Source organism: Saccopteryx leptura, chromosome 3, assembly GCF_036850995.1.
Source record: "Saccopteryx leptura isolate mSacLep1 chromosome 3, mSacLep1_pri_phased_curated, whole genome shotgun sequence".
NCBI lineage: Eukaryota > Metazoa > Chordata > Mammalia > Chiroptera > Emballonuridae > Saccopteryx > Saccopteryx leptura.
Window position 1 is genome coordinate 16,057,808 of NC_089505.1, and position 27,680 is coordinate 16,085,487.

General features: G+C 48.3%; 1 protein-coding gene, 1 long non-coding RNA gene and 1 pseudogene across 2 annotated transcripts in view; 1 reads left to right on the forward strand and 2 right to left on the reverse strand.

Moving 5' to 3' along the window:
• Nucleotides 1-27,680, reverse strand: part of PPP1R14C (protein phosphatase 1 regulatory inhibitor subunit 14C) — a 74,938-nt gene that overhangs the window by 15,469 nt on the left and 31,789 nt on the right. The window contains exons 2-3 of the mRNA XM_066373002.1: nt 5,475-5,558; nt 3,473-3,505 (exon numbers count right to left, since the gene is read on the reverse strand). Coding sequence (XP_066229099.1) covers nt 3,473-3,505; nt 5,475-5,558 — 117 coding nt within the window. The remainder of the gene's footprint in view (nt 1-3,472; nt 3,506-5,474; nt 5,559-27,680) is intronic.
• On the reverse strand, nt 6,333-12,306 carry LOC136398727 (uncharacterized). Its single transcript, XR_010750041.1, has 3 exons — nt 11,960-12,306; nt 7,277-7,589; nt 6,333-6,406 (listed from the first exon to the last, which is right to left on the reverse strand). It is a non-coding gene; the product is annotated as an uncharacterized lncRNA (long non-coding RNA).
• On the forward strand, nt 24,156-27,109 carry LOC136397057 (small nuclear ribonucleoprotein G-like; annotated as a pseudogene).

A 27,680-nucleotide genomic window follows, 5' to 3' on the forward strand; every position in this document is an offset into this window, starting at 1 on the left:
GGTTTGTAACCTGGGGACTCCAGAGTGAGACCCACCAATGGACAAGCTTTTCCCACAAGGCAGATTTCAGTGAGTTTACTAGCTCCTGACTCTCAAACATGAGCACGCTGCCAAAAATCTGCAAAGACAGATGAAAATGGACAAAAAAAACAAGGTGGATTCAGAGAGAACAGAGATGATGCAGAGAGCAGAATAATCTTCAAAGCAAAAACGAAACAACAAAAAAAACCCCCACTTGATTAACGACCTCAAAGAGAAAAAGAAATAAAACACATCAAGGAAACAAGACAAAATACTAAACCAAAGTAGGGAACAGAGATCAAGAAAAGGCTCTTAGATGCTAAAAATAATATAGCTAAAATTTTAAAATATCAGTATAAATGCTAGGAGATAAAGTCAAGGAAATCTTTCAGAAGTCTCAGAGGACAACAAAAAAAAAAAGACCAAAGAGGTAAAAACAAAAGGGAAAAGCTATGAAATTAGAAGCTTAGAAGCTCCATTCAGAAGGTGTAACATCTTAATAACAGACCATGAGAAATATAGACTTCTGAGGAAAAATACTAATAAAAATAATAAAAGATAATTTTTGAAGAACTGAAAGCTATAAATCTTCAAACTAAAGCAGCTTGCAAAATACCCAGCATATGAATAGAAAAAGACCTACCCTAGAGCCTATCATTACAAACTTCAAAATACGGAGATAATTCTAAAAGTTCACTGAAGGGGGGCAATAGGTCACAAACAATAGGTCTGAGGATGTAAATGGCATCAGACTTCTTAACAATAGAAGTAACACAACAATAGAGTAATGCCTTTAAAATTGGGTTTTAGTGATGAATTTTACACTGGAATTCTACATCATCCCAACTATTCTGCTCACAAAAATTAGGGGATATTTTATAGCTTCATATTCATTTTGAAATATTCCCTAATTTCTGTGAGCAGTATATATCGATCAAGATTTACTTTCAGCCTGACCTGTGGTGGTGCTGTGAATAAAGCATCGACCTGGAATGCTGAGGTCACAGGTTCGAAACCCTGTGCTTGCTTGGTCAAGGCACATATGGGAGTTGATGCTTCCTGCTCCGTCCCCCTTTCTCTCTCTCTCTCTCTCTCTCTCCCCTCTCAAAAATGAATAAAAAATCTTTTAAAAACAAACATTTACATTTACATTCATATATTCAAGTATTCAAAAAATTTCCCTTCTATGCATTCTCTCCCAAAAAGCTACTAGAGGATGTACTCCAACTACACTGAGGAAGACTGGGCTTTAAGAAACAAAGCATCTCATACAGGACAGCAGTAAACAGGAATCTCAGGACAGGAGCTACTCAGCAGACCCAGAGAATAACTTCTCCAGATTGTTGCACAGGGGCTCCAGGAGGAAAATCTGGAGCAGGGAAATGGTAATGATGTGATTGAGCAAACATACAATACATTATTACATGTTTGACAAAGATATTGGAGAGTTAAAAAAAAAAACAGTAATAAGTAGTAGACAAAATAAAGACAAGGTTGTTATCAACTCTGGGAAAAACAAAGGGCTACACAAGATAGGAGCCATGGCCATATTTGACTGTTTGGTTTAGCAGTGTAAAACACTGATTTAAATCATAATGTTATCATACTTGGCCAATGTAACAGAAAGTGTTAAATAACTTTATGAAGAGGATGAAGGGTAATAAATTGTGTGGAGAGTGAGAAAGCGAGCGTATTTCCCCTTAAGTCAGTAAATGAAACAACAATGTAAATGCACACGTAGGAATATAAGAGTACATAGCAGGGAACAGGTATTATTGTATAAAAACATGTAAATGTAATATATGTTGGGTGGGAAAGGTACTATTTTTTCCTTATATGCCTAATTGTATGTCTGGTTTTCAAAACTATGAATATGCATTACATTGATTAAAATATTCTTTTCATAACTAGAATTAAAGTTAAAAATCTCTATGACTGCAATATATAATCCATATAAGGAAAACTGAAGATTGCAAGAAGAAAGCTTAAATAAGTAACTAGACACAAACCAAATGGTCACAGAACACCCCAGTCACTGAAATCTTAAGCACTCTTGTAAAAGCATGCTTTTCCTCCATTTTGTAAGTATACCACTTCAAAAAACAGAAGTCCTACCACCAAATGTACTCCAAAGCATCTGATGAATCTTCAGATTTCTCTGACTTATCACAGGAACACAGTTGAAATAATTCTTTTACCAATATTTTCATAACTGATCATTTCCTTAATTTTTACATTGTTCTTTGTCATTAGGATATACATTAAATACTAATCAAACTTATATCCATTGTTTTTCACATTAGTATTTCCACCAGGGGTCCCCAAACTTTTTACACAGGGGGCCAGCTCACTGTCCCTCAGACCATTGGAGGGCCGGACTATAAAAAAACTATGAACAAATCCCTATGCACACTGCACATATTTTATTTTAAAGTAAAAAAAACAAAATGGGAACAAATACAATATTTAAAATAAAGAACAAGTAAATTTAAATCAACAAACTGACCAGTATTTATTTCAATGGGAACTATGGGCCTGCTTTTGGCTAATGAGATGGTCAATGTCCGGTTCCATATTTGTCACTGCTAGCCATAACAAGTGATATGACGCGCTTCCGGAGCCCTGACACATGCGACCCGCGTCACTGGAAGTAGTACTGTACGTGAGCGATGCCGCCACATACAGTACTCCAGGAGCACAGGATGTGAAGTACTGCTCTCCTGTGCTCCTCTCACTGACCACCAATGAAAGAGGTGTCCCTTCCAGAAGTGCGGCGGGGGCAGGATAAACGGCCTCAGGGAGCTGCATGCAGCCTGCGGGCCGTAGTTTGGGGACCCCTGATTTACACACTTGATAAATATCCAAGCACAGCATAAAATTTCTCCTTATAAGACAGGCAACTATTCGATTCTGAACAACAGAATTGGCGTTAAGCTTTTAAATAAATACATGCCTATACACTAATGTATTCTCCAGTTACAAACCTAAAATTTTAATGAAATAATTCCTAAACCTCTTAAATATCTTTGATATCTGGTTTTTATGTAAAAGCTCGGCGATACACAAAATTCTATTAGTTTAAGTTTTTCTAAACCAGTCATGTTTAAGCTTACACATAAGGAAGGTAGTACTATCCAAATATATGCACTTACCTATGTATAATAATTGCTAATTAGTATATATATACTTAATCAAACCCACTTTTTATGTAAAAGCAAGCGATACACAAAATTCTATTAGTTTAAGTTTTTCTAAACCAGTCATGTTTAAGCTTACACATAAGGAAGGTAGTACTATCCAAATATATGCACTTACCTATGGATAATAATTGCTAATTAGCATATATATACTTAATCAAACCCACTTACTGTGGTTTTAGCTTTCAAAAAAGACAAACTGATTTAATAAAAACCAATTCAAACATGGCATTTAGGAAACATGATTTGTTTACCTCTGTTGGTTTGTAGCAGTCTACCAGAGCTTCCTAGAATGAAATACACAGAAGGTAAGTGTTACTATTTGAAAACTCAATGTCATTTTAAAAGTGAAATTAAAAACAGTTTCATCTTTATAATGCTATTCTAAACATGGTAAATCAGTGTTTCAGATTGACTATTTCAAGTCACACTATATTTCAGCACCCACTGGCCCTCTTATCTAAAGATATAAAGAGTTAGCCTGACCTGTGGTGGCGCAGTGGATAAAGCGTCTACCTGGAAATGCTGAGGTCGCCGGTTCGAAACCCTGGGCTTGCCTGGTCAAGGCACATAGGGGAGTTGATGCTTCCAGCTCCTCCCCCCGTCTCTCTCTCCTCTCTCTCTCTTTCTCTTTCTCTCTCCCTTTCCCTCTCTCCTCTCTAAAATGAATGAATAAAATAAAAATTAAAAAAAAAAGATATAAAGAGTTAGGTCTTTCATATGCAGGAATGCCTTACATTCTCAGGAACACAGGTGTGCGTGTGCACACAAACACACACACATGGGGACACACCTTTCTTTTGGCCTGCTAACCTGGTTATTAATAAACCGGATATACTTAACCAGCAACAGCCTGTGAGGGAGGGTGACAATCACACAGGAGAGGGAGGGGCCAGGCTGTGATTCAACCACACACCATTAACCAGCTCGTCACAGCTCTGCAGGGTCTCCGTGTCCGCACCTGGGACCCAAAGGGGAGGGCCAGAGGGTAGCTAGAGCACCTTTCCAGGTCTCAATTTTAAGAAAACTTTATGTCATTACATTCTGTAGAGAACTGATGTCTGCTTTAGTTTTTTTTTTTTAACTTTCACCTCCCAACTAAACTTACCAGCAAGAAATAACCATTAAACTGTCTGTTCACTACTCCAGGGACATAAGTAATTATTAACACATTAAACTCATTAAAATATGTCCTTTAATTGCCTTTAGTGACCATTTGCCCCTGGTAATAACCAAACAGTAATTATCAGTGAACATTAAAAACATTGGCAGGTCAAAGATTGATTGGTTTAAGAAACTCCTAAACACAGGTTTGAAAATGATAGATTTGCCCTCCTCGGAGAAGGGAAGTAAATATTGCATTACTCTGGACTAAAGAAACATGAGACATCTCAACCTCTATAGTGGTACTAGAATGTTGTCAGGTGAGCATCCTCCATTAAAACAAAGTCTACTAGGCCCTGGCCAGTTGGCTCAGTGGTAGAGTGTCAGCCCAGAGTGTGGAAGTCCTGGGTTCGATTCCCGGTCATGGCACACAGGAGAAGCGACCATCTGCTTTTCTACCCCTCCCCCTCTCCTTTCTTTCTATGTCTCTCTTCCCCTCCCACAGCCAAGGCTCCATGGGAGCAAAGTTGGTCCAGGCACTGAGGATGGCTCTGTGGCCTCTGCCTCAGGAGCTGGAATGGCTCCAGTTGTAGCAGAGCATCACCCCCTGGTGGGAATGCCTGGTGGATCCCAGTCGGGCACATGCAGGAGCCTGTCTGTCTGCTGCACCCTGCTTCTCACTTCGAATAAATAATAAATAAACAAAAGTCGACTAAACAGAGTTATACTGTAAATAATCTTATATAGGAATGAATGTCATGAATGATATAACCCACAATTGCAAGGCGGGAGATCTGGGTTTAGACACTCCGGTTCTAGCTCAGCCCTTCTCGGTTCCATACAATGATGGGACATTGCTTTCCTCTCTGGCAAATGCATCTCCAGAGGCAGAACCAGCTCTCCTTCCCAAGAAGAGGAGGCTGGAGAAACTCCTATTGACAGGTGCTTCGAGGACTGACTGCCAATCATCAGAGATGTCCTTCAGGAGGGTGAACACCTAGCATCCCGTCACTTTTCTCTCTGCAAACTGCCATTGCCCACAGCTGATCTCAACGCCCCCACAGGGCAGAATCAGTGCATGCCGAGCTCCGAACACCCCAGTGGATTCAAGCATCTATGACTGGAAGGTTCCAGATTTCGAAAGCTGCTTACCCGTAACTTTAAAGCTCTCTCTTCTTCACTGTCTGCATCAAGAAGATCGTCAATGTCAATTTCTACATCTGGCATTTCTTCTTCCTGGAGGACAAATGCGAAGGCATTCTAATTAGTGAGAAACTGCTTTGTACTGAACTAACCTGGTTGAGTTAGGTAAATGGCTGGATCGTCAGTGGAGGGGGCTGGCAAGAAAGGGGGAAGAAGAGGGAAAAGAGGAGAAGGAAGGGGAAATGGGAGAGAGGAAAAGGGGGAAAGGAAAAACAGAAAGGGGGGAATGAGGAAGGAGGGAAAGGGAGGGAGGGAGGGAGGAGGGGGGAACAAAGGAGGTTTAAAAGTCAAAAAGCAGTAAAAAGTAAAATTTCAGAAATGACAATTTTCTACTTTTTGGCAGAAAACTGCAATTATTAGTACACAAGTGGGACTGGCAAATTATAGAAAGAGTAGAGAGAACTGTGGCTTCCCACCCAATGACTACCCTTCTCTTGGTGACTGTTGGATCTTTGATCTTTTTCTGGAGTTGAATAACTGCTGTTGTGGTTTGGGTTCTGGGAACCTGATTCTACCACAGGTTTCTGAGGCGTGACCCTCCCCTGAAATAGAAAGTTTAAACACTGGATGAGAATGAGACTGAAGAGTCACCTTTCCACTGCTAGGGCACAGACTCCAGAGCCAGCAGCCCGAGTCAGAAGCCAGCTCCACCACTAAATCGCTGTGTGACTCTGGGCAAGTGCCTTAACCTCTCTGGTTTCCCCCTTCTATACAAAAGGGAGAATAAATACCAACTACCTCATAACACTGGTGTGTGGATTAAATTAGATAATTGATACCAAGGTCGTAGGAGAGTAGCTTGCACACAGCCAAGACTCCCTGATTACAGATTATGGTTTCTTTACTCTTGTAAGGTATGTGATGCATATTGAAAAGCTCAGCTAAAACAGACAGGAAATGGAATGTGAGGTAGAGGGACAGTTCTAAAAGGTCGAGTCATATTAAGGCTAAAATCTTCTTTTAAGAAATTGATAATAATACTAACAAGAAATGAAAAGATAAAAGCACATGTCCTTAGAAATTTCTAATGACCTCAGAACTAGGAATGGCACTTCCTGCTGAAGAGTGGTGACAGGAATTAAGTTGAAGCACAGCCACCTGGCTTGCCAGGACACCAGAGGAAGCACAGGGGTGTGCACCTGTATCTGCTGGGAGGCCATCTGACAGCGACTGCCCGACCTGGAGACTCAATCCACACGAGGCAAGAATCTCCAGCTCACTGCCCTCTCAGAGGTGGCGGCTGCGGTGGGCTGCGGTCCTGACCCAGAACCCGTCTGTCCTGTCAGTCTGCCTCTCAGACTGCCACCTGCTATTTCAAATGAGACTTCATTTCTAAGCCCTCCTGGGGGCAGAGCAGGGAGCTGGGTACAGATGTGGCCTCCTCAGGGGCAGAGGATGGTAAAGGATGCTGGGAAGGGGGTCCCCAAAGCTCCAGTGTGTCGTCAGGACACTGGGAAAGACCACGCTGAACGTGTGTGCTGCCTCCCTCCCTCCATGGCTTCCCAGCCCCTTGCCCCTCCCCCAACCTCCCCTCCACTGCTCTCCTGTGCCTGCCCAGCCTCCTCTTCTCCTGTGGATGGAAGCCCTGCGGAAAGAGCACTGTCATTTAGGGATAGTGCACTGTCATTTAGGGATAGAGCACTGTCATTTAGGGTCATTGGAATAGACAGCAGTGATAAGTCTGTTGAGGGTACCAGGCTTCCCACAGTGAAAGGACTGGTGGGGACTGAAACACCATCCAGGAAACTCACTAGGTCACAAGAGCGCAGGCAGCCCGTGGACACGGTGCGGAGACGCACCCGTGGACTCTCCCTGTCCACGAGCGCCGAGGCCAGGGCCACGGGGTCTCTGCAGCAGAGCAGCACGCACCGTGCCTGTGTTCTAGCAAACGTGGCTCCACATCGGCTTTGCGTGAGGCCAAAGTACCCACAGCCAGTTTCTCTGACTCTGTTCAGGAAAAGCCAGGCGAAGAAGAGACAGACCCTCCTGGGAGGGAGAGCTGGATCTGCCTCCGGAGATGCACTTCAATCTCGGTAACAAGTTACTTCCTCCCAAACCAGCCATCTGGGATAATGAGATCAAGAAGAGGAAGAAGATGGATACGGAACCTGCCCAAGGAGTCACGAGTAAGGTACGCCCGGTGTCTGCTCTTCCTGAACGAAATAAAAGAAGTAAATAACGCCTTCCTCAGAACAGCGCAGCAATGGGTTTTTCTGCAGACGGTATCCAGCTTGGATGCCCTGTCACATTTGGTCTAAAGGGCTGTCCCTGTGCAGCAAGGTCAAGTGCCACCCAGGAAGGAGGGCCGGCAACCAGGTATCCTGTCGTTAGGATCGCAGGTCCCCCCTCAGCCCCTGCATGCCTCATCTTCCCCGGTCCTGAGATCTGGGCTGCCCAATTCGGCAGCCACGTGTCGTGTGTACAGTCAAAGTCATTGAAATGGACCACAACAGAGAATTCTGTTCCTCTGTCGCATTAGCCACATTTCAGTGCTCAATTTCCCACTTGGTGAGTGGCCACTGCCCTAGACGGTCTGTTACTAAGTCTTTCATTCCTTCGGACTAGAACAGGGAATGAAGCCCCACCCTCTCAGAGAAGCTTGAGAGAAGTAAGGAAAGTGCATCACAAGGTCACTACCATTACCCAAGGCAGGTGGCTGGGAGGCCGTGGGCCTGGCTACCGGGTAGGAAAGCGGATGCAAACTATTCCCTGACTAATTATACCAATCATGAGGCATTGGCACTTTCTACCCACCGAGGCTGCTTCTCATCACCCACAGCCTTATCTGTCAGAGGGCAGGAGTCTGAGCCCAAGGTGCACACCGATCGCGGGGCCCAGGTGTGTTCCGATGGTCTGTGATGCCCACACCACAGCCTGGATGAGAAGGACACACCGACATTGGCCATGGAGTATATATGGGAGAGTCCTGGGAGGCAAAGGCTGATCTAGCATCGAGTACAGAAGTCTGTGTATAATTAGCATTTAATATTTTTAATGAGAGTGTGGAAATAGTCTAAATTCGACTGAAGTTCTCTGTATTGCAACTTTCTGTATAAAGCAGTGTCACTGAATATAATCTTAGTGACAAATCAAATCACGGATAAACAAGTGACTACCCCATGGCCCACTGTCACGTACCAGAGTTCAGTTGTGTTTGAGGATTTCCCCACATTAAAAATAAATCCCCAGGTGGCTCTGTGACAAGAGTTCAATCTCTTCAGAGTTGCTGTGGGAAGCCACCAGCTAACACCAGGTCACACTTAGTCACAGGGACAAACAGAACAAGGCACCCAATCATCTTCTGCATCTTTCTGGTCGGACATCTCTTGAGAACCCACTGTGTGCAAGAAACCAGACACTGTGAGACGCTGCCTTACAGGGACCGTTCATCTAAGCTCAGAACCAAGAGACATACAACGGCACCAAAACAGAGAGAGTCCGGCCCAAGGGCCTTGGCAATTCAGGGAGGAAAACTGCCACCAGGGCCTGGCGGGGAGGTTTCACAGAGGACAGAGCATTTCAGCTGGCCTTGAGGAATGCCAGGATTGGAACAGGTTTAGAGGGGGAGGGGGAGTAGCCACGAGAGGCAAAAGGATACACAGGCGGCCAAATTACAACATGTGCTCTGAATACATGGTGTGGAAGGGTCCATGGTCTCGAGTCAGACAGCTCTGCACTGTAGATATTAATGGAGGTTACACAGGTAGCAAAAATGAGAGCTGAGACAGATGGAACACTATAAGGAGTAGTGGGGAGTGTGGCAAACAGGCAAAAACAACCCCAAGGAAAGGCAGAAAAGAATGCTTCGTTCCCGCCTATCGTAACCTCTTTGAAGCATGCTCAGTGCTACAGGATTTTCCAAGTTTGGGGGAAGAACTGAAAATACAGATATTTAGTGTAAAAATATCTTGATTTTTTTTTAAGTTGGTTAAGAAGTCATTAAATTTTGTGAAAAACAAACATAATCCATCGGCAGGGGCCAGCTAGTGGCTGAGCACATGGAGTTTAGAAAGAGGCAGTCCCTGGTTTAAATTCCATCTCTGCCACTAGCCACCTGTGTGAGCTGAGGCAAAACAACTCACCCCCCAAAGCTGCTCCCCCCTCGTAGAGTGGAGACGACTGTCTCATTCTCAGGCTGGATCAAAGGCTGGCAGGAAGGTGCCTGGGTGAGTAGTGCACACTCAGCCTAGAGTAACATAACCTCAGAGGGTCCTGAGCTCACCCTCTGAGGCACCACTGATCAGTTGATTCCTCTTTAAAAATAAAAATTCAATGCAAATGTCTCTCCCAAGGACCCTTTCACTCCTCGAGTTTGAAAATTTCAAGTAGAAACCTAACACATTACCAACTTGTTCAAAACCACAAAGATGAAAAGGAAAAAAGGAGAGAGACAGAGAGAGAAAAGAAAATGTAAGCAAAAAACTGCAGATGCAGAAACAATAACACTTTGCACCTCTGCCTGTGAACACTAGACGCCCAGCTGCACACTAACAGCACCACAGTGACAGGAAAGTCAGGAGGCTGTTCCCAACAAGGTGTCTGAGAGTCAGTGACAGCTGAGGCCGTTCATAAAGGTGGCGAGGATGACCCTCGTGACCACCGCATAACTGAGGACCCTGAGGACATCCCAAAGGCTCTGGCTACAGCGGATGGACGGCCGCCACCCTCAGCCCCCTGTGCTGATTACAGCTGCGCCTCCGCTCTGACCCTCAGCTCTCCATAGCAGCACCTACGAGATGATGACCATGTGGAGGCACCCAGGCGGGTCCCGGGGAAGCTGGTGCACACCGACATCAGGATGTACATCATAAAAAGAAGGGACAGGCAGCCCCCAAATATGGACAAAGCACCTCAGTGAGGAGCTCCAGCTGGACTGGGCTGCAGGCAGGGGATAGGACACTGGGGAAGAAGAAAGGAGTGTCCCAAAGGAAAGGGCTGCTGTCACCCAAGGAGAGCGAGAGGCGATGGCTTCCCTGTCTCTATGCAGTCATACTTGGCTAGGCTGCTCTTCCCATCCATTTAGTGAGCTGGCCAGGGCTGTCTCTAGTAGAAGAAGGTGGACAGCAACCTTCTTAGTAAAACTGCTTAGTGGCCAAGCAGAACTCTTTAGGCTGAAAACCTCTAATTTATCCCGAGGGTGTCACAAAGACAACAATAACTCAAAGCCTGTGACAGCCCATTTATAGAGAGAAGACAGTTCCACCACACAACAAAATGTTCACCACACGGCTCATGACAGAATCACTGTGTGAAAATATAGACTCATCATGGTGCTGCGTTTCCCAAGCACAGAACACTGAATGCAGACATTGTCCCCCTCCTGTGTTGGGAAGGTCCTAAATCAGCTATGGCCAAATGTGTTTAGGACTAATGAGTTCATGAAAGAGTAAGACTGATAAGATGATGTGGAAAAGCCACTTGGAAGAGATGCCAGGCACTGAAAAGAAACTGTAAGCCCCATACAGGGACCCTAACTTCTCCAGGGACAGACCAACAGTCATGGTGCAGGGTGGAGTTTGAAAGACTATTGTTAAAATGAGCTGTCAAGTCAACAAAAGACATGGAGCAGACTTGCATATTGCTACGTGAAAGAATCCCATCTGAAAAGACTTCATACTTTATAATTCCAACTCTAAGGGAAGGCAAAGCTATGGTGACAGTAAAAAAAATCAGTGGGTGTCAAAGGCTCATGTGAAGGAGGGAGGAACAGGTGGAGCACAGGGCGTTTCAGAGCACTGAAATTATTCTGTACAATACCGTAATAGTGGATGCGTCATTACGGTCAAATCCCACAGTATGTACAACACAGAGTGAACCCAGTGTAAATGATGGGCTTTAGTTAATAATAATGCATCAATATTGCTTCATCAATTCTAATAAATACCACAGATTAATACTAGAGGTTAATCACAGGGGAGACAGGGGAAGGGATGGGGTGAGGGAGTAAGTGGAAGCTCTGTACTTTTCCTCTCAATTTTTCTATAAACATAAAGCTGTTCTAAAAAATAATGGCTATTAAAAAAAAAGAAAAAGGCTGCTGCTTTGGAGATGACACTACATAGCAATGTGAGAGGCTGACCCTCCCATTAATAACTGTGCTGAGCCTTATTACAACACATGGATGTGTAACGAGTCCCAAGTGGGAGACAAACTATGACATTCAGACATAGAGGCACATCCCACCTTTAGGCTGAAAACTCCCAATTTTTCTAGCACCCTTCCACCCTAAAAGCGCCCGATCTGGCCTGAACACCCCCAATGTATCCCCAGGGTGTCACACAGAGGCTGCACCATGGAAACCAGGGCACTGGAGGGGTGGTGCCCTGTGGGGGCTCCCAGAGCGGGGTCCCTAGTGGCTGTCCCAGCAGGAAAGAAACTGCCCAGTCAGGAAACACTGTTTCCAGAGTGGAAAGTCCAACTCTGCGCAGGCTTACCTCTGACAAGACCACAGCATGTGGCCCTCAGATCAGCAGAGAACGCAGAGAGGGAGCAGCAGAGCCCGGGCAGGAAAGCCCGGGGCAGGGAGCTGTGGGCCGGCGGGACGCAGGCAGAAGCCAGCAGCACTGCTCCCTCTGCTACCTCCTGGCCGAGCTGGGGTACAAGTGAGGGCACAGCGCCACCCACCAGGAATCTTCCGCCTGAGGAGAACTTGCTGGAAGTTCCTCTCATTACTGCCTCACACTGTCCAGGAGGGAAGGGACGGGAGCTCACACTTGCTCCAAGGGCCATACCAGGGTCAGAGGAAAGGTCCCTGGACACATGGGCCCAACTACCTATAGTCAAATTGCAGTCTTAGAGAGAAAGGCCAGAGGAGACAAGGCACTGAACCAGAGCTTCTGCATGAAATGTGCAGACCGAAGGGAGTGCAGCTTTGTAAATAATTACCATAGTAATTTACACTTAATGAGTGCTGCTCTGTGCTGGGTGATGGGACTACTATCCTGGGATGCCTAGCCCCCTGGCCCCTCCTCCCACCATCTAATCCATCACCAAGTCTGCAAGTCTATGGCTTAACCATCTCCTGCATCTGCACTTCTTACCACCCCCACTACCCCCAAGGCTAAGCTTGATCATCTCTTGCCTGAGTTATTAGAAGAATCTCCTAATGGCTTCCACACAGCCACCCTCATTCCCCCTCCAATCCAGTCTGCACTGCAGTCAGAGCAGCAACGTAAAGAGCACAAAGCTGTCCCTTTCAGTGGATTCGCATCACACTGCAAACCAACCTGCTCAACACACCCTGCAAGGCTCTGGGTGCCGGGCACCAACGTCCTCTCCACCATATTCAACACATTGCTCTCAGCTACGCTGGCCTCTTCCTCCTCTCTCTTCATGCTCCCTAGTTAGACCTGCACAGGGCCTTTGCACGTGCTACATGAATGTGTGGCATGTTCTTCCTGTTGTCTGACATCAACAATTATTCTCTTGGTCTCCCTTGTGACAAGGTCAACCTCCTCATCCAGAAACGCTGTCCCTCATACTGTGCACCGCTCCTTGGTGGCACTTACCACACAGATCATATTTTACATTTGTTTGTTGCTCTCCCTCCAGAAACTCTAAGTCCACAAAGTACCATGTGCACACAACCTTACACAGTACCTGGCACATAGCCAGCCCTGTATAATCCCTCTTGGAGGTAAAGAAGGAACAATTCCCTGGGGGGTGGGCACCATTATCATCTCTATTTTACAGGTGGAGTGTTGCCGTACAGCTTAGTTTATTTAGTTTAGTTGCAGGCCAGGACAATCTGACCCTCTATGTCCGGCCTATGCTGACGTGGGCGCTGTGCCTCTCGGGATGCAGCACGCTGGGGAGATGGCCTGTCCCCCTGATTTCAGTGACAGGCAGCCAGGGAGAATGGTGGAGCCCTCTGAGTAGTGTGTGGACGGCAGCCAGGGAGCCTCCAGCCATGGCTCCCAGCTCCCGGCACCCAGCCCATCAGAAGCAGCCAAGGCACCCACAGCAATCTGGGTCGCGGGAGCAACGCCTAGTTTCCAGGGACCACGCTCTGGGTGAGTTGCACTTGAATAGACTCAGCGTTTTGGGGCAAGTTTGGAGACTAACCATTTCCAGAGAACATGCTAGATAAACAGCCAGCTGGGGACGTGGGCCTCACCTGTGACAGGTGTGGTGGAGATGGTTGTAAATATTGTTATTCTCTGGACCTGTCAGAGGAGTGGCCAGCTCTGCACCTGAGGGGAATGTCCAGAGGTGGGGAGTGGGAGGGGCAGGGGCAGGGGCGGGGCCAGCCTCCACTGCCCTCCCCTCAGTGGGAGGAGCGCTCCCCCGGGGAGGTGGGAGCTGGACGGTTTACCTTAGGGAGCAGAGGACACACCCCAGTCTGCTCACTGGGGGAGAGAAGGCTTCAGGTGACAGGGAGAGAAACAAAGGCAACTGATTCTTAGAAGCAGGTAGTCAGGACCCGCTGCCATGGGGCGTGGTCAGATGCACGGCCAGTCTCCTGGGGCTCAAGAAAGAGTTTTTCTGATATTTGGAAACTTTAACTGGTTTTTAAATGTATGTCCAGTGAAATGTTTTTTGTTGCTGTCCTATAAAAATACTCATTTTATTTAAATGTCAGCTGGTTTCAGTCATGCCACTGAAAACGTGGAGTGTCCTTGAAGAGAATTTTCAAGTGCTCCGCGGTTCAAAGGAAACCGAAGGGGGCGGAACCGCCGGGGCAGGCTGACAGCAGTGGCTACAGTCAGAGTCCCGTCTGCAGTTGTTGACGCCCCACTTGCAGAGCCTCCTGGTCAGCTCGCAGCTGGCCTGCCCTCCCTCTGTCCTGTTCACAGCACACCTGCCCCAGGGCGCCCTGTGCAGGGCAGACTCCTGGGCACCGCCCTCGGAACCATTGGACCCTCCCGTGTAAGGGGCTCTGGAGTCTCCATTGGTCACAGGGGCGCAGGAGACCCGTAAGCCAATGAGAGTTGACAAGCTCCTGCTTCAGAAGGTGTGCAGTGTCTTCTGAGTGACGGAAGCCATTCCATGACAGGTAGTGACAACGGAACAAGAAAAGCCACTCCTAGGTGTAGTCACTGATTTCCACAGCCCTCCTGTGTTTCCTGGCTGCCTTCTGCGGGCTGGGGACTTAGCTGGGTGCTGAGAATGAGACTCACGCCTGCAGGTCGGGGGTCAGGTAGAAAGGGACAGAGGCACAGGGCGGAGACACAAGGACCCTGCTCCTCGGCTGTGGGAGCGGGGCTCGGCCGCGGTGGGCTCCTGACTACAGGAGGGGCCCAGGAGGGTCTCTCCCGGCCCGCGGCCACCACCGCTCACCTCTGCTTCTCCTGAGGCCCTCTGCCAACAGACAGCCTTGTTTAGGTCACCTGAGTGCTTCCTGGTACCTGCTGGGCCTCCACTTTGAAACTGAGCCCCAAACCCCTCGGCCTCAGCTTCCTGTAACTGTACAGGTCTTACCCACAGGCTGAGCAAGAGCAGTAAAAATGCTAACGATGAAGGAGGTCCTGGCAGGGAAACTGAGGCATTCGCACGCCCTCTGACCAGGGAGCATCCAGGGCAGGAGCACACAGGGCCTCGTCCAGTCCTCCTCCTCCTCCTCGGCTGTGGCGATCGGGCACAGATGTCTGCCAGATCGAGTCACCACGTGGGAAAGCAATGCTTCAACTGCCCGGATACCCACCACCAAGCATCCCACTGCGGACGGGGAGTCAACAATGTGCCAACCTGTAAAGCAAGCCTTTAACTGTGGGGCCACCTGCCCCCTTCTTCCTAATCTCACAGACACCAGGCAAGCAGAGAATGTCAGATTCCACTCAAACACTCAGTGGCCTCCACGCGCACACCAGGTGCGTCTCCTGAGTGACTGCTGGTGGTGAGAGGCCCGCAGTGGCACTTCCTAGACAAACACCAGGGACCGGAAATCAGTCCTCCCGTGAAGTGGACATGCCCACCGCAGGCCCAGCTTAAACCCACGCGGCCAGAGCTGAGCCTCTTCCACGGGGCCCCTCTCCTAGCTTCCTCTTCTCCCACAACCCTCCTCCCCATCCTCTACCTCTCCAAGGCCTGAGGAAGGAGTGTGGCTGATAATCCTTGTCACCTCTCTGCAGGCCTTCAAGGATTGAGAGTTGAGTCATCCCCCAAGATCACATTCCTGGAAACCACAAAGGTGAAGCAAGTAGCAGAAGTTCAAGTCGTGGGTTGCAGGTTGGGTGTCTGTGAAGGGCAGGCAGGGGAGGAGAGAGCATCCACACCTGCCTCAGCCCCGGAAATTCTCATTTGTCTTCCATGAACACTGTCTGCCAGATTAAGACATAGTTTCACATGGATAAGAACAGCTTTGCAGCTTAGACTCCAGCAAAGTAGCATAGAGTCTAATTCCAATCGTTCCCAATTTTGTTCATCTGATTCAGTCACAAAGGAAGCTTCCGTGAGAAAGTGACACATTGGTAGCTCACCTACATCTGTGACCTGTGCTTTTGAGACAGATGTCATTTGACATGAAGAGTAAGAGACAGAAGGCAGAAGGGGACACTGGGCTTCATCTTTAATTTCAACAAATGAATAGATTGAACCACTGACTTATATTTCAAAGGAAACAATATCAGTGGCCAGTAACAAGGGGGCAAATTCCTTGCACTGATCTATATTTTTATTGTCAGAAAGAGGTGCTGAATGGTCAAATCTTCTCCCAAAGCTTTCTTGACAGTCTCATGAGCAGGGAGCAATTTGGATTGAAAATGACACACTCAAAACAACCTTGCAACTGTAAAAAAAAATGGGGGGGGCTGTTGGAATAGAAATGAGATTCAAGGATCTGATATCTCGCTCCTCTCACTTTGCTAAATACTAACATAGATGAATGAGGAAATAATTCCTCACATCTAGTGGGCACTCCATAATTATCTGTTGGGTGACCGACGGAATGATTTATTTTGGGTCCCGATGACTCTGTTCACTGGCAAGCCAGCTCCACTGTTAGAAAGGCAAGCAGGGTTGAAGATTTATGATTGCCCAGTTGCCCCATAAATCCTCATCGTCCTCTAGCTGTTCCAAGCGGCCCAGCTAAAGGTTCAACAGGCATAACAACTGCTTATTGTGGTAACTCCCTTCGGAAGGCCCTGGTGTTGCTCCTATTTAGAAAGACAAAGCCTCCTAGGAGCACAGTTCTCAGTGTCTATGACATCGGCCAGGAAAATCCCATTTCTCCACTCACTGGGGCAGGTTCTTCAGCCCAGATCATGGCCAGGCTGACGGGTCTCAGGTTTCTCTCATCAGAAACCCATGCACATCAGGAGCTGGGTGACGGAGATTCAGGCCGACCACCGCCCACGACGTGACACTGCATGAGCACCTGGAGATTCTGTCCTCTGACCTCCCACAGCTCTGTGGTCATTGGTCATTAGCATCTTAACTCTCTTCATTAAGACCCATCAAATGTGGCCCTGGCTAATTGGCTCAGTGGTAGAGTGTCGGCCTGGTGTGTGGAAGTCCCAGGATCGATTCCCGATCAGGGCACACAAGAGAAGCAACGATCTGCTTCTCCTCCCCTCTGCCTCTGCCTTCTCTTTTCTCTCTCTTCCCCTCCTGCAGCCAAGGCTCGAACAGTTCAAGCAAGTTGACCTCGGGCACTGAGGATGGCTCCAGGGCCTTGTCTCAGGCACTAAGATAGCTTGGTTGCTGAACAACAGAGCAACACATCAGATGGGCAGACTATCACTGGGTAGGGGGCTTGCTGAGTGAATCCCAGTTGGGGCACATGAGGGAGTCTGTCTCTCTGCCTCCCTGCTTCTCACTTAAAAAAAAAAAAAAAAAAAAAAAAAAAAAAAAATATATATATATATATATATATATATATATATATATATGGTATGTAAGTTTAAAAAGTCCAAAGGGAAACGAAGATATATTCTTTTTATAACTATTACCATCATTGATTGATTCATCCCAGAGAGAGAGCCTCTTGGATCAATTGTTATATTTATGAACTGGCTCAATTTCACCTTTAAATTCCATGTCAATAATGGTATTCAGTGTGCATAAGCACTTCAGCGGACTTCCTTCTTTCATCATTGAGCTTCTAAAGAATAGCAAACACCTACCATCAAGCAATTTAAATAAGCAAGCAGGGTCTAAATTACAGAACAAATTGTAAGAGCAACTTTTACACTTTCCAGATGCCCAAGCCAGGCATTTTATCAAGTTAACGAGTGACAGAACTTATTGTGCTAGAGGTGACATGGGACGAGAGTAGCCAACCTCCTTCTGTGTAAAAGGGTCAGTAAATTCAGCGTGAGGCAAAGCCAACATAATTTTATAAAATGTAAAATATCTTTTTTTTAGTGTACATGAGAGAGAGACAGACATGAATGGAGAGAAATGAGAAGCATCAACTCATAGTTGCATCACTTTAGTTGTTTATTGATTGCTTCTCACAGGTGCCTTGACCAGGGATGGGGGAGGGGGCTCTAGCTGAGCCAGTGACCCCTTTCTTCAAGCCAGCGACCTTTGGGCTCAAGCCAGCAACCACGGGTTCATGTCTATGATCCCACACTCAAGCCAGGGACCCCGTGCTCAAGCTGGTGACCTCAGGGTTTTGAACCTGGGTGCTGAGCATTGCAGGTCAATGCTCTATCCACTGTGCCACCACCTGGTCAGGCAAAGTGTAAAATATCTTAAATGAAAAGTTATTTCATCGTTTTTAGGTAATATTAAAAAAAAGAAAACAGGCAGGAGAAATTGGTGTGATGGACCAAGGAAAAGGACATCAGATTCTGGGTATATTTTGAAGTTGGGCCAATGGATTTGCTGGGCAACTGAATACAGGAGACAGCACAGGAGGACCCCAAGGCTTCCGACCTGAGTCACTGTCAGATGAGCTGCCATTACTGGGATCAGCAAGCAGGCTGAAGGAGCGGTGGGGGAGGGGCCGGAGGAGCAGTGGGGGATGGGCCGGAGGAGCAGTGGGGGAAGGGCCGGAGGAGCAGTGGGGGAGGGGACTAAGGAGCAGTGGGGGAGGGGCCGAAGGAGCAGTGGGGGAGGGGCTGGAGGAGCAGTGGGGGAGGGGCCGAGGGAGCAGTGGGGGAGGGGCCGAGGGAGCAGTGGGGGAGGGGCCGAAGGAGCAGTGGGGGATGGGCCGGAGGAGCAGTGGGGGAAGGGCCGAAGGAGCAGTGGGGGAGGGGCCGGAGGAGCAGTGGGGGAGGGGCCGAGGGAGCAGTGGGGGTGGGGCTGGAGGAGCAGTGGGGGAGGGGCCGGAGGAGCAGTGGGGGAGGGGCCGGAGGAGCAGTGGGGGAGGGGCTGGAGGAGCAGTGGAGGAGGGGACTAAGGAGCAGTGGGGGAGGGGCCGAAGGAGCAGTGGGGGAGGGGACTGAGGAGCAGTGGGGGAGGGGCCGGAGGAGCAGTGGGGGAGGGGCCGAGGGAGCAGTGGGGGTGGGGCCGGAGGAGCAGTGGGGGAGGGGCCGGAGGAGCAGTGGGGGAGGGGCCGGAGGAGCAGTGGGGGAGGGGCCGGAGGAGCAGTGGGGGAGGGGCCGGAGGAGCAGTGGGGGTGGGGCTGGAGGAGCAGTGGGGGAGGGGCCGGAGGAGGAGTGGGGGAGGGGCCGGAGGAGAAGTGGGGGAGGGGCCGGAGGAGGAGTGGGGGAGGGGCCGAAGGAGCAGTGGGGGAGGGGCTGGAGGAGGAGTGGAGGAGGGGACTAAGGAGCAGTGGGGGAGGGGCCGAAAGAGCAGTGGGGGAGGGGCCGAGGGAGCAGTGGGGGAGGGGCCGGAGGAGGAGTGGAGGAGGGGACTTAGGAGCAGTGGGGGAGGGGCCGAGGGAGCAGTGGGGGAGGGGCCGAGGGAGCAGTGGGGGAGGGGCCGAGGGAGCAGTGGGGGAGGGGCCGGAGGAGCAGTGGGGGAAGGGCCGAAGGAGCAGTGGGGGAGGGGCCGGAGGAGCAGTGGGGGAAGGGCCGAAGGAGCAGTGGGGGAGGGGCCGGAGGAGCAGTGGGGGAGGGGCCGAGGGAGCAGTGGGGGTGGGGCTGGAGGAGCAGTGGGGGAGGGGCTGGAGGAGCAGTGGGGGAGGGGACTAAGGAGCGGTGGGGGAGGGGCCGAAGGAGCGGTGGGGGAGGGGCCGGAGGCGGAGTGGGGGAGGGGCCGGAGGAGGAGTGGGGGAGGGGCTGAAGGAGCAGTGGGGGAGGGGCTGGAGGAGGAGTGGGGGAGGGGCCGAAGGAGAAGTGGAGAGGGGCCGGAGGAGGAGTGGGGGAGGGGCTGGAGGAGCAGTGGTGGAGGGGCTGGAGGAGGAGTGGGGGAGGGGCTGGAGGAGCAGTGGGGGAGGGGCTGGAGGAGCAGTGGGGGAGGTGCTGGAGGAGCAGTGGGGGAGGGGCCGGAGGAGCAGTGGGAGAGGGGCTGAAGGTGAGAGCTGGGTGTTGGACATGTTAAGGGTGAACTGCCTACTGAATCCAAGTGGAGATACTGAGGAGACAGTTGATAAATAAGAATAAAGTCAGGTGGAGGGGTACAGACTAGAGATACAAATTTGGGGTTCATTAGTATATAGATGGCAACTTAAACCATGAGACTAAAAAGAGAACCCTAAGAGGTGAAACCCAAGAAGGTCTGAGGGCTAATCCTTGAGGCCACCAGTGTGTAAAATTTATAAAAACGTGGGAGAAGCAGCGAAGGAAATGGGAAGAGTTTGGTGCAGATGAAGAGAAACGTGTCTTACAGGAGAAGAGCTATTCTATTGTGTCAAAACCGCAGTGAGGTGTGGCCTGAGGATGGGCGGTTGGATTGAGCCACACCAACGTCCCCAGACGGTTCTGATGCAACGTTGGTAGGGGACCTGGGGTCGTGCACCAGACAAAGGGAAGTCGGGACTGCGTTTGCTGTTCAAGAATAAGGGAACTTTCCAAGGAGTTTCATTTTGAAGAAAAGGAAAGGGTGACTAACCGGAGGTGAAAGAAGAAAGTCAAAAAGGATTTTAGCCTGATCAGGTGGTGGTGCAGTGGATACAGCATTGGACTGGGACGCGGAGGACCCAGGTTCAAAAAGTTGAGGTCGCTAGCTTGAGCACGGGTTCATCTGGTTTGAGCAAAGCTCACCAGATTGAGCCCAAGGTCACTAGCTTAAGCAAGGGGTCACTTGGTCTGCTGTAGCTCCCTGGTCAAGGCACATATGAGAAAGCAATCAATGCACAACTAAGGTGCCGCAAAGAAGAATTGATGCTTCTCATCTCTCTCCCTTCCTGTCTATCTGTCCCTCTCTCTCTCTGTCTCTGTAAAAAAAAAGAAAGAAAGAAAGATTTTAGATTTTCTTTTTAAAAATGAAGAAATAATAGTGTGCTGATACCCTGATAGGAATGATCCAACAGAAGTAAATAATTATGATGAGGGACAGAGGTGAAATTACTAGGGCAATATTCCTGCGTGGTCAAGAAGAACGGAGTCCATTGCATAAGGAATGGTCCCTAGTTTGGGATGTGGACAATTCATCCACCGGGAGAAGAGATGTACGGTGTGTGGGGGCACTAATGCCAGTGGGGACACATGGAGACTTGTGGAAGTCCCCTTGGTGATCTTTATTTCTCAATGACACAGGAAGCAAGGTTGATGGCTGAGGTGAGGTTAGTGGAGGAGGTGTTGGAGAATGGAGGGAAGAGGCCTGGTGTAAATCTGTCACCTAGGAAAACGGGAGGGTGGATGGATCAGACAAACGTAGTCTAAGTACTAGCACCTACTGTGCTAGTACTGTGAGCCCAGGTAGAGAATGAATGAGCGAACTCACAAGTCTTTCAGAAGGCATCACCAAACCAGAATCTAGACAAAAGAAATTTTGGCTAGTTCTCTTTTTTTCTCTTGAATAATTAATAACAACACTGGGGACAGTATGTAATTGGACCATTAAAGCAGGTTCCTTTTCCAATGTGTATCACTGTGCACATTGTTGCTCTTTTAACCGTGTATGTGTGTGTGTGTGTGTGTGTGTGTGTGTGTGTAAGAGAGACAAACAGGGAGAAAGATGAGAAGCACCAACTCATAGGTGTGGCACTTCAGTTGTTCATTGATTGTTTCTCATACATGCGCCCTGGTAACAGGGGGCTCCAGAAAAACCAGTGACCTCTTGCTCAAGCCAGCTACCCTGAGCTCAGACCATCAACCTTGGGCTTAAAGCCAGTGACCTTTGGGCTCAAGCCAGTAACCTTGGGGTCATGTCTATGAACCCACGCTCAAGCCAGCAACTCCACACTCAGCTGGTGATCTCAGGGCTTCAAACCTGGGACCTCAGCATACCAGGTTGACACTATATACTGCACCATCACCAGTCAGGCTAAATATTTGTTCTTAAAGGAATATTTCTCAAAACTGACATTATCCTGACCTTCAAGAAGTAACAGTATTTCAGAACAGAGACTTTAAATTTAAACCAAGCAGACTTCAGTTCTGGTCCCAGCTCTCCCAATTACTACTGACCTTGTTGCACCTCAATTTCCTCATCCATAAAATGGGAACATACATAAATAGAACTCATTCACTGTACCATCTCAAGGGTTAAATAGCACGTCCTGTCCTAACGCAGTGCCTGCCTTGCAGTAAGTGCTTCACAATGAGAGCTACTCTAAGTCTGAAGAAGTCAACAGTGGACCCGGGCTGAGAAAAGGTTAGTCTTAGTTCAAATTCTTTATCAGATCTGGGTAATGCCCTTGTTTACAAAGCTCAAAATGTAATTTTACTATGCAGTTTTTAAGGATTATTGGTCTCTGCCCAAAAGACCTCTTAACAACCCACCTACACAGTCTTAAACTCAGTACATCAGTCTCAGAGCAGGGACTATTACGTCCACTGATTAATATAAAAAGGCAAGGTCTTGAACCGTAAATCAGTTATGAATCAGTGACTTTGAACTAATGTGTTTGTTTTCTTAAAAAAAATAAATAACTAGATATACCACAAACTATCACAAAGTATAGCCCTAGGCCTAATGAAGAAGTGCTAATTTGAGTAAGTCAGTTCTCTTTAATCAAAACAATAAGAGCTAATATTTACCAGGATCCTTGTACCAGGCACTGGGCCAATAACCTTTACAGTCAAGAGTTTAATTATCCTCATCTCAACCCTGGTAGCTGGTGCTATTATGACAAGTGAGGAAATAAAGACTCCTAGAGTTTCCATATCTCCCGGACGGGCAATTGGACTTGCAGTGAGACGAGGAACCGAGGCCAGTCTACGAGCCTGAAAAGCCCCGGCCTTTGCCCTCCTGTAGTTCCTGCAGGTGCTCGGTTTTGAGGCATGAGGACGGAACTAGGGGATCACAATACAGAACAGGTCTACGTGGCTCAAGAATAAGTCACAAGGATTGAGAGGAGGGGCTGGATTCGGTACAGAACCGGCCCGGGGTTAAGATCCCAAACTGTGGATCGTCGGTGTTAAGGTGCATCCAGCTTTTAAGCTCTGTCCAGAGGCACACTTGATAATAAAACATTCCATATTGGTCTGAAGAAAGGTTTTAAATATTCCAAATAAGAACAGCCTTAGAATGTGAGGTCAGAAACTATTGCCACTGAAAGAAAAGTTAAAACACTTTTATCATCAACATGGTGAGCGTAGCCATCGCCTGAAATCCCTCTGATTTGAAAGGTGGTTTGATGAGATATTGCAGACGGACAGCAGGTATCTCCCCAGTCCTCCACCAGAAGACCAGAATGTTGACTGAGTCTAGTTAGGGACAGCCGCGTGTCTATTTTACCTAATCAAGAGAGCATATTATGCCTCAAATCCAATCACTGTGACCATGAAAAATGGGAGAGGATGTCAGTTAAGTCATCAAAGACCACTGCAGTCTGCTCTAGCACACTGAGACCTCTGTCTGAGCTGGCACTGTGTCAACAGGAAGAAATATACTCAGAAGTACCTGGTGTGGGGGAGGGAGGGGAGACGCAAGCACTCTAAATGCAGCACTCCTCATCTGGCACTTTGGAGGAGGACTCACCGACCCTACACCCTCGAGGACTGATTTCACTTACATCCAAAACTTAACTCCCAGAAGGAAGAATTCAGTGCATAACTGACATACCTTGTGAAGAGGTGCCACCAATCCATCAAGCCTCTGGGGTCCTTTCTTGTTTCCCGGGGGCACCTGCCCCCCAGAATGGTGTGCCCTGTGCAGATGACTACTGTCACCTTCCTGCTAGACGTCACACCTATTCATAGGCTAGTTCTGTTAATCCTACCTCCAAAGAGCACCTGCATCCGCCCACCCTTCCCCATTCCCACCGCCCACACTGGGGTCTGGGCCACACAGCCCCCTCCGGCTCCCTAACCTTCCACACCGGCCACCTGGCTGTCCTCCGCACGGCAGCCCCTCTGTCTTTCAAAATTCTAATCTGCCTTCAACCATTTAGGAAGAACATTTATAGTTTTAAAACGTGTTGTGTAAAGATTTGTCTGACCACCTAAATAAGCTATTATCAAGAGGAGAAAGATTCAAGTAAGCAGCTTATCTCACCATAAATCTTGCAGAACCAGAAGTAGTGGAATCTGTTCTAAATCAGAAACCCTCAGTGACAGAAGGGCTTTGTAGTCATTTGTCTATTGTACTCTTCACCTAATTAAATCAATAAACCCCGATAATAAATAGAGCTCGCTCCACAGGGACTGAATCAGTGTTAGAGAATAATCTTCTACTTTGATTTTTTTTCTCACAATGTTGAATCTTCTGGGCAAGTGAAAAATATTGGAAAAGGTCAGCTGTCATTCAGTTGGAATTATAAGTTTAGGTTAAAAACAGAAATATTGTGGAGAAAAGTTAGCTGTGCAAATATAAATCAGACCAAGAAGGAAAGCGTCAAGGGAATAATGAGTAAATCAAGTATCACTTAAACAACAACAAAAGAAAAATCAAGGAAGGTAGTTACCAGTGAGACAGCTTTGAGCTCGTCAAGTAGAAGCCATGAGCAAGGCCCACCCCCCTGAGAGGAAAACAATTCGTGGACAAGAAGTTATCATTGAAATTAAATAGAGTCGGTACATCCAAGGAGTGTTGTGGTCTGATCCCTTTATGAATTTCTGTAACACACGAATGTGTGGAGATGGCGACTAGCAGGCAGCAGAGTGATGTTGGAAAGGGGTTCCCCTGAGAAAATATTATCGTCATGTTAGAAGCCTTGGAACCAGGACAAACGATGCTCACCAGAGTCACTGACGGCTTCTGCATGTCCCTTCTCCATGGCACCTCTTTTATTATGATATAAAAATCAGGTTGTGTAGATTTTCATATTGAACGTTTTGTTAAATAAGCTTTTGTGATAGTCAAAAAATAAGAATCCAGGCCCAGGCCGCTTGGCTTAGCAGGAGAGCGTCGGCACGGCATGAGGATGTCCCAGGTTTGATTCCCAGTCAGGGCACACAGGAGAGCAACCATCTGCTTCTCCATTCCTCCCCCTCCTCTCTCTCTCTTTCTCTCTCTCTCTCTCTTTCCCCTCCCGCAGCCATGACTGGATTGGTTCCAGTGCACTGGCCTCAGGCACTGAGGATGGCTCTGTGAAGCCTCTGCCTCAGGCACTAAAAGTAGCTCAGTTGCAAGCATGGCCCCAGATGGGCAAAGCATCGGCCCCAGAGGGGGCTTGCCAGGTGGATCCCAGGTGGGGCGCATGTGGGAGTCTATCACCCCTTTTCTCACTTGGAAAAAGAAGAAAAAATTACATAAATAAGTAAATAAATAAAAATAAGAATTCAAATTTGAACCACTTCATGCCCCTGCTACAATGGCATCTAAATAAACTTAAAATTCTGACTCCCCAACTTGGCCCACAAAGTTCTCCTGGCCTCCCCGCCCCCTCCTTCTCCCTCTGGCTGGCTGGCTTCTCAGGCCTCCACCCTCCCCTGAGGGGGGCCCTCCCTGCTCTCAGGAGGCCCACCTCTCCCCTCTCTCTGGACAGCACTTCCCTCTCCCTCTCCTTCCCGTCAGCTGCCAGCACTCTTTCTTATCCACTCTGCCATGCAGCAAGGGACCCAGTGCTGAGCACACAGGGTCTCTCCCCAGAGGCTGATCTCCCTTCCTCCAGGTGACCAAAGCTGGTTTACTAGGCCTGGAGCTTATTCCCACAATGACAAGCCACCTGTGGATCAGGATAAAAGGCCATGCAAACCCTGCACTCATGACAGGGCTCAGCACAGTTGGATAAAATAAGCCAGTGAACTGAGAGGCCTCCCAGTCAAACCCTCCCCTGCAAGGCCTGGCTCTAGATGGCATCGCACCTTAGCTCTTTACTCAGGTAGCAGGGTCACTTCCTTCAGCGTGGGTGGGCACATTGTCCCCGTAGGTGGGCACATTCTTCCTGAGGGCTTTGAAAGACCTTCACAAATGGAAACCCCGTTTACTAAACTTCCAGGGATTAAGGTCCCTCTCCCTGACTAAATAAAATAATTATCAAGTGAGCATAGGGATGTGGCAAAGAAAACTCCTTCTGCGGAGAGATGGTAACAGTCACTCTTGTCAGCACCACATTCTGGAGGCTCCTTCCTGGCGCATGGGGAGCCCTGCGCTCCCTGTGAGGGCCAGCGTGGCCAGGTGACTTGATTTCGCGAATAAGCTGGGAAGTAGAAGTGATGTAGGCCTTTCCTGCTGGACACTTTAAGAACCAGTGGATGCCTCACATGGCCATTGACCCGCTCTGCTAATCATGGAATCATGATAATCATGGAATCATAATCGTGGAGTCATGTGTTTTGAGGAAGCTCATCGGCCTGGGTCCCGGGGTGACCATAGGAGCAGAACCCGTGTCAGCCAATAAACACTGATCCACAGCACGAGTGAGAGATACAGTTTGGTTGTAAGCCAGTGAAATTTTGGATCGCTCTTGACTGCACATACCTTAGCCTGTCTTGGTGGATACACAGAGCGGATTATTGGTACTGACCGCTGGAATTGTACATGATCATCAGGTTCGTACTGCAGACAAGGGGCCGAATTCAGTCAAATGAGGAGACTAAGGTTTGGTTCCCTTTAATGTTGTTTATATCCCAGTTAGTTAGCTGTGTAGCCCCTGTCAAACTCAGCATTCCAAAAAAAAACAAAAAAACAAAAAACAAAAAAACAATCAAATTCTTATTCTACTCCTGCATCTAATTTCCCACTTCATCCTGCAATTGCTAGTGGAGGAGAGGACAGGGATAAACATGCCGCAAAGTGTTTACTGCACAAAGCAATTCTGTTTCAAGCCTCAAATTAGAGAAGTAATGGGAAAGAAAATCTGTAGCAGCCCCAAATCAAAAACACACCAAGTCACATTAATGAGAGACCTTAGCAAAGGTACAAAGTGTGCTGTCTGCCAGGGAGAGGCTCAGAGACTCCGCCCACACTCCCCCTTCCTCCTCCTCTGCAGGTGGACCACAGGCCACAACTAGGGCAAAGGGCAAAGCATCCTGTTAGGTTTAGAGACAAGAAAGCTAGGCTCCTATGTGACCTTTTCCCTGATTAAAGTATAACGGAAAAAAGTCATTATCTGCAAGAAACCATTTTTGATTTGAGAAGTAGGAGACCTGTCCCCCGCTGGCCCAACTAAACCTAAACGGTGACTGTCTTCATTTCAGTGGCCCTGTGAGAAGAAGGTGGACAGTGACCCGTTTCTCAGGGACGTGGGCATCGTGCAGCAGTGAACCTGCACGCCGAGCTGCAGACAGACAGCTGGGGGACGTGGCGCCCTTCCACGCAGACCTGCGGTTTGCACGTTTCCCTCACGCCTTACCCCCAGCCGTCCTGTTCGGGGACAGTCTCTTCTCCAAAATCACTCTGGTGTCACTCTTATCTCCATGTTCCCTGTTCTCAAGCCGTGGACACAGACCGCTTCCCCTGTGTCACCTACAGAAGCGATGACAGGGGCTGTCCTCAAGACACATGCTTAAAATAGCTCTTCCAAAAAGGGCCTGTAAGGCTGTGGCCACATTTACATCAGAGACAATAGCCAAAGGCAAACTGAGGAGCTCGTGTGGTTTAACTTCATGTTTAGCAATGTTCCTGGTGTGTCCGACAGTCCACAGGGCTTGTGTTTCGTTAACGCACTTTCCCCAAATCCGATTATGTGTTGTTCTCTGACAACCCTTTTATGTAGGTGGAACAAATACCCCCATTTTACGGATGAGGAAGCTGGGGCTTCAAGAGAGAGGTTCAGTTACTTGCCACAGAGAGGAAGCCAAGACTTGTCTCAGGCTCTGCTAACTCTGGATCAAA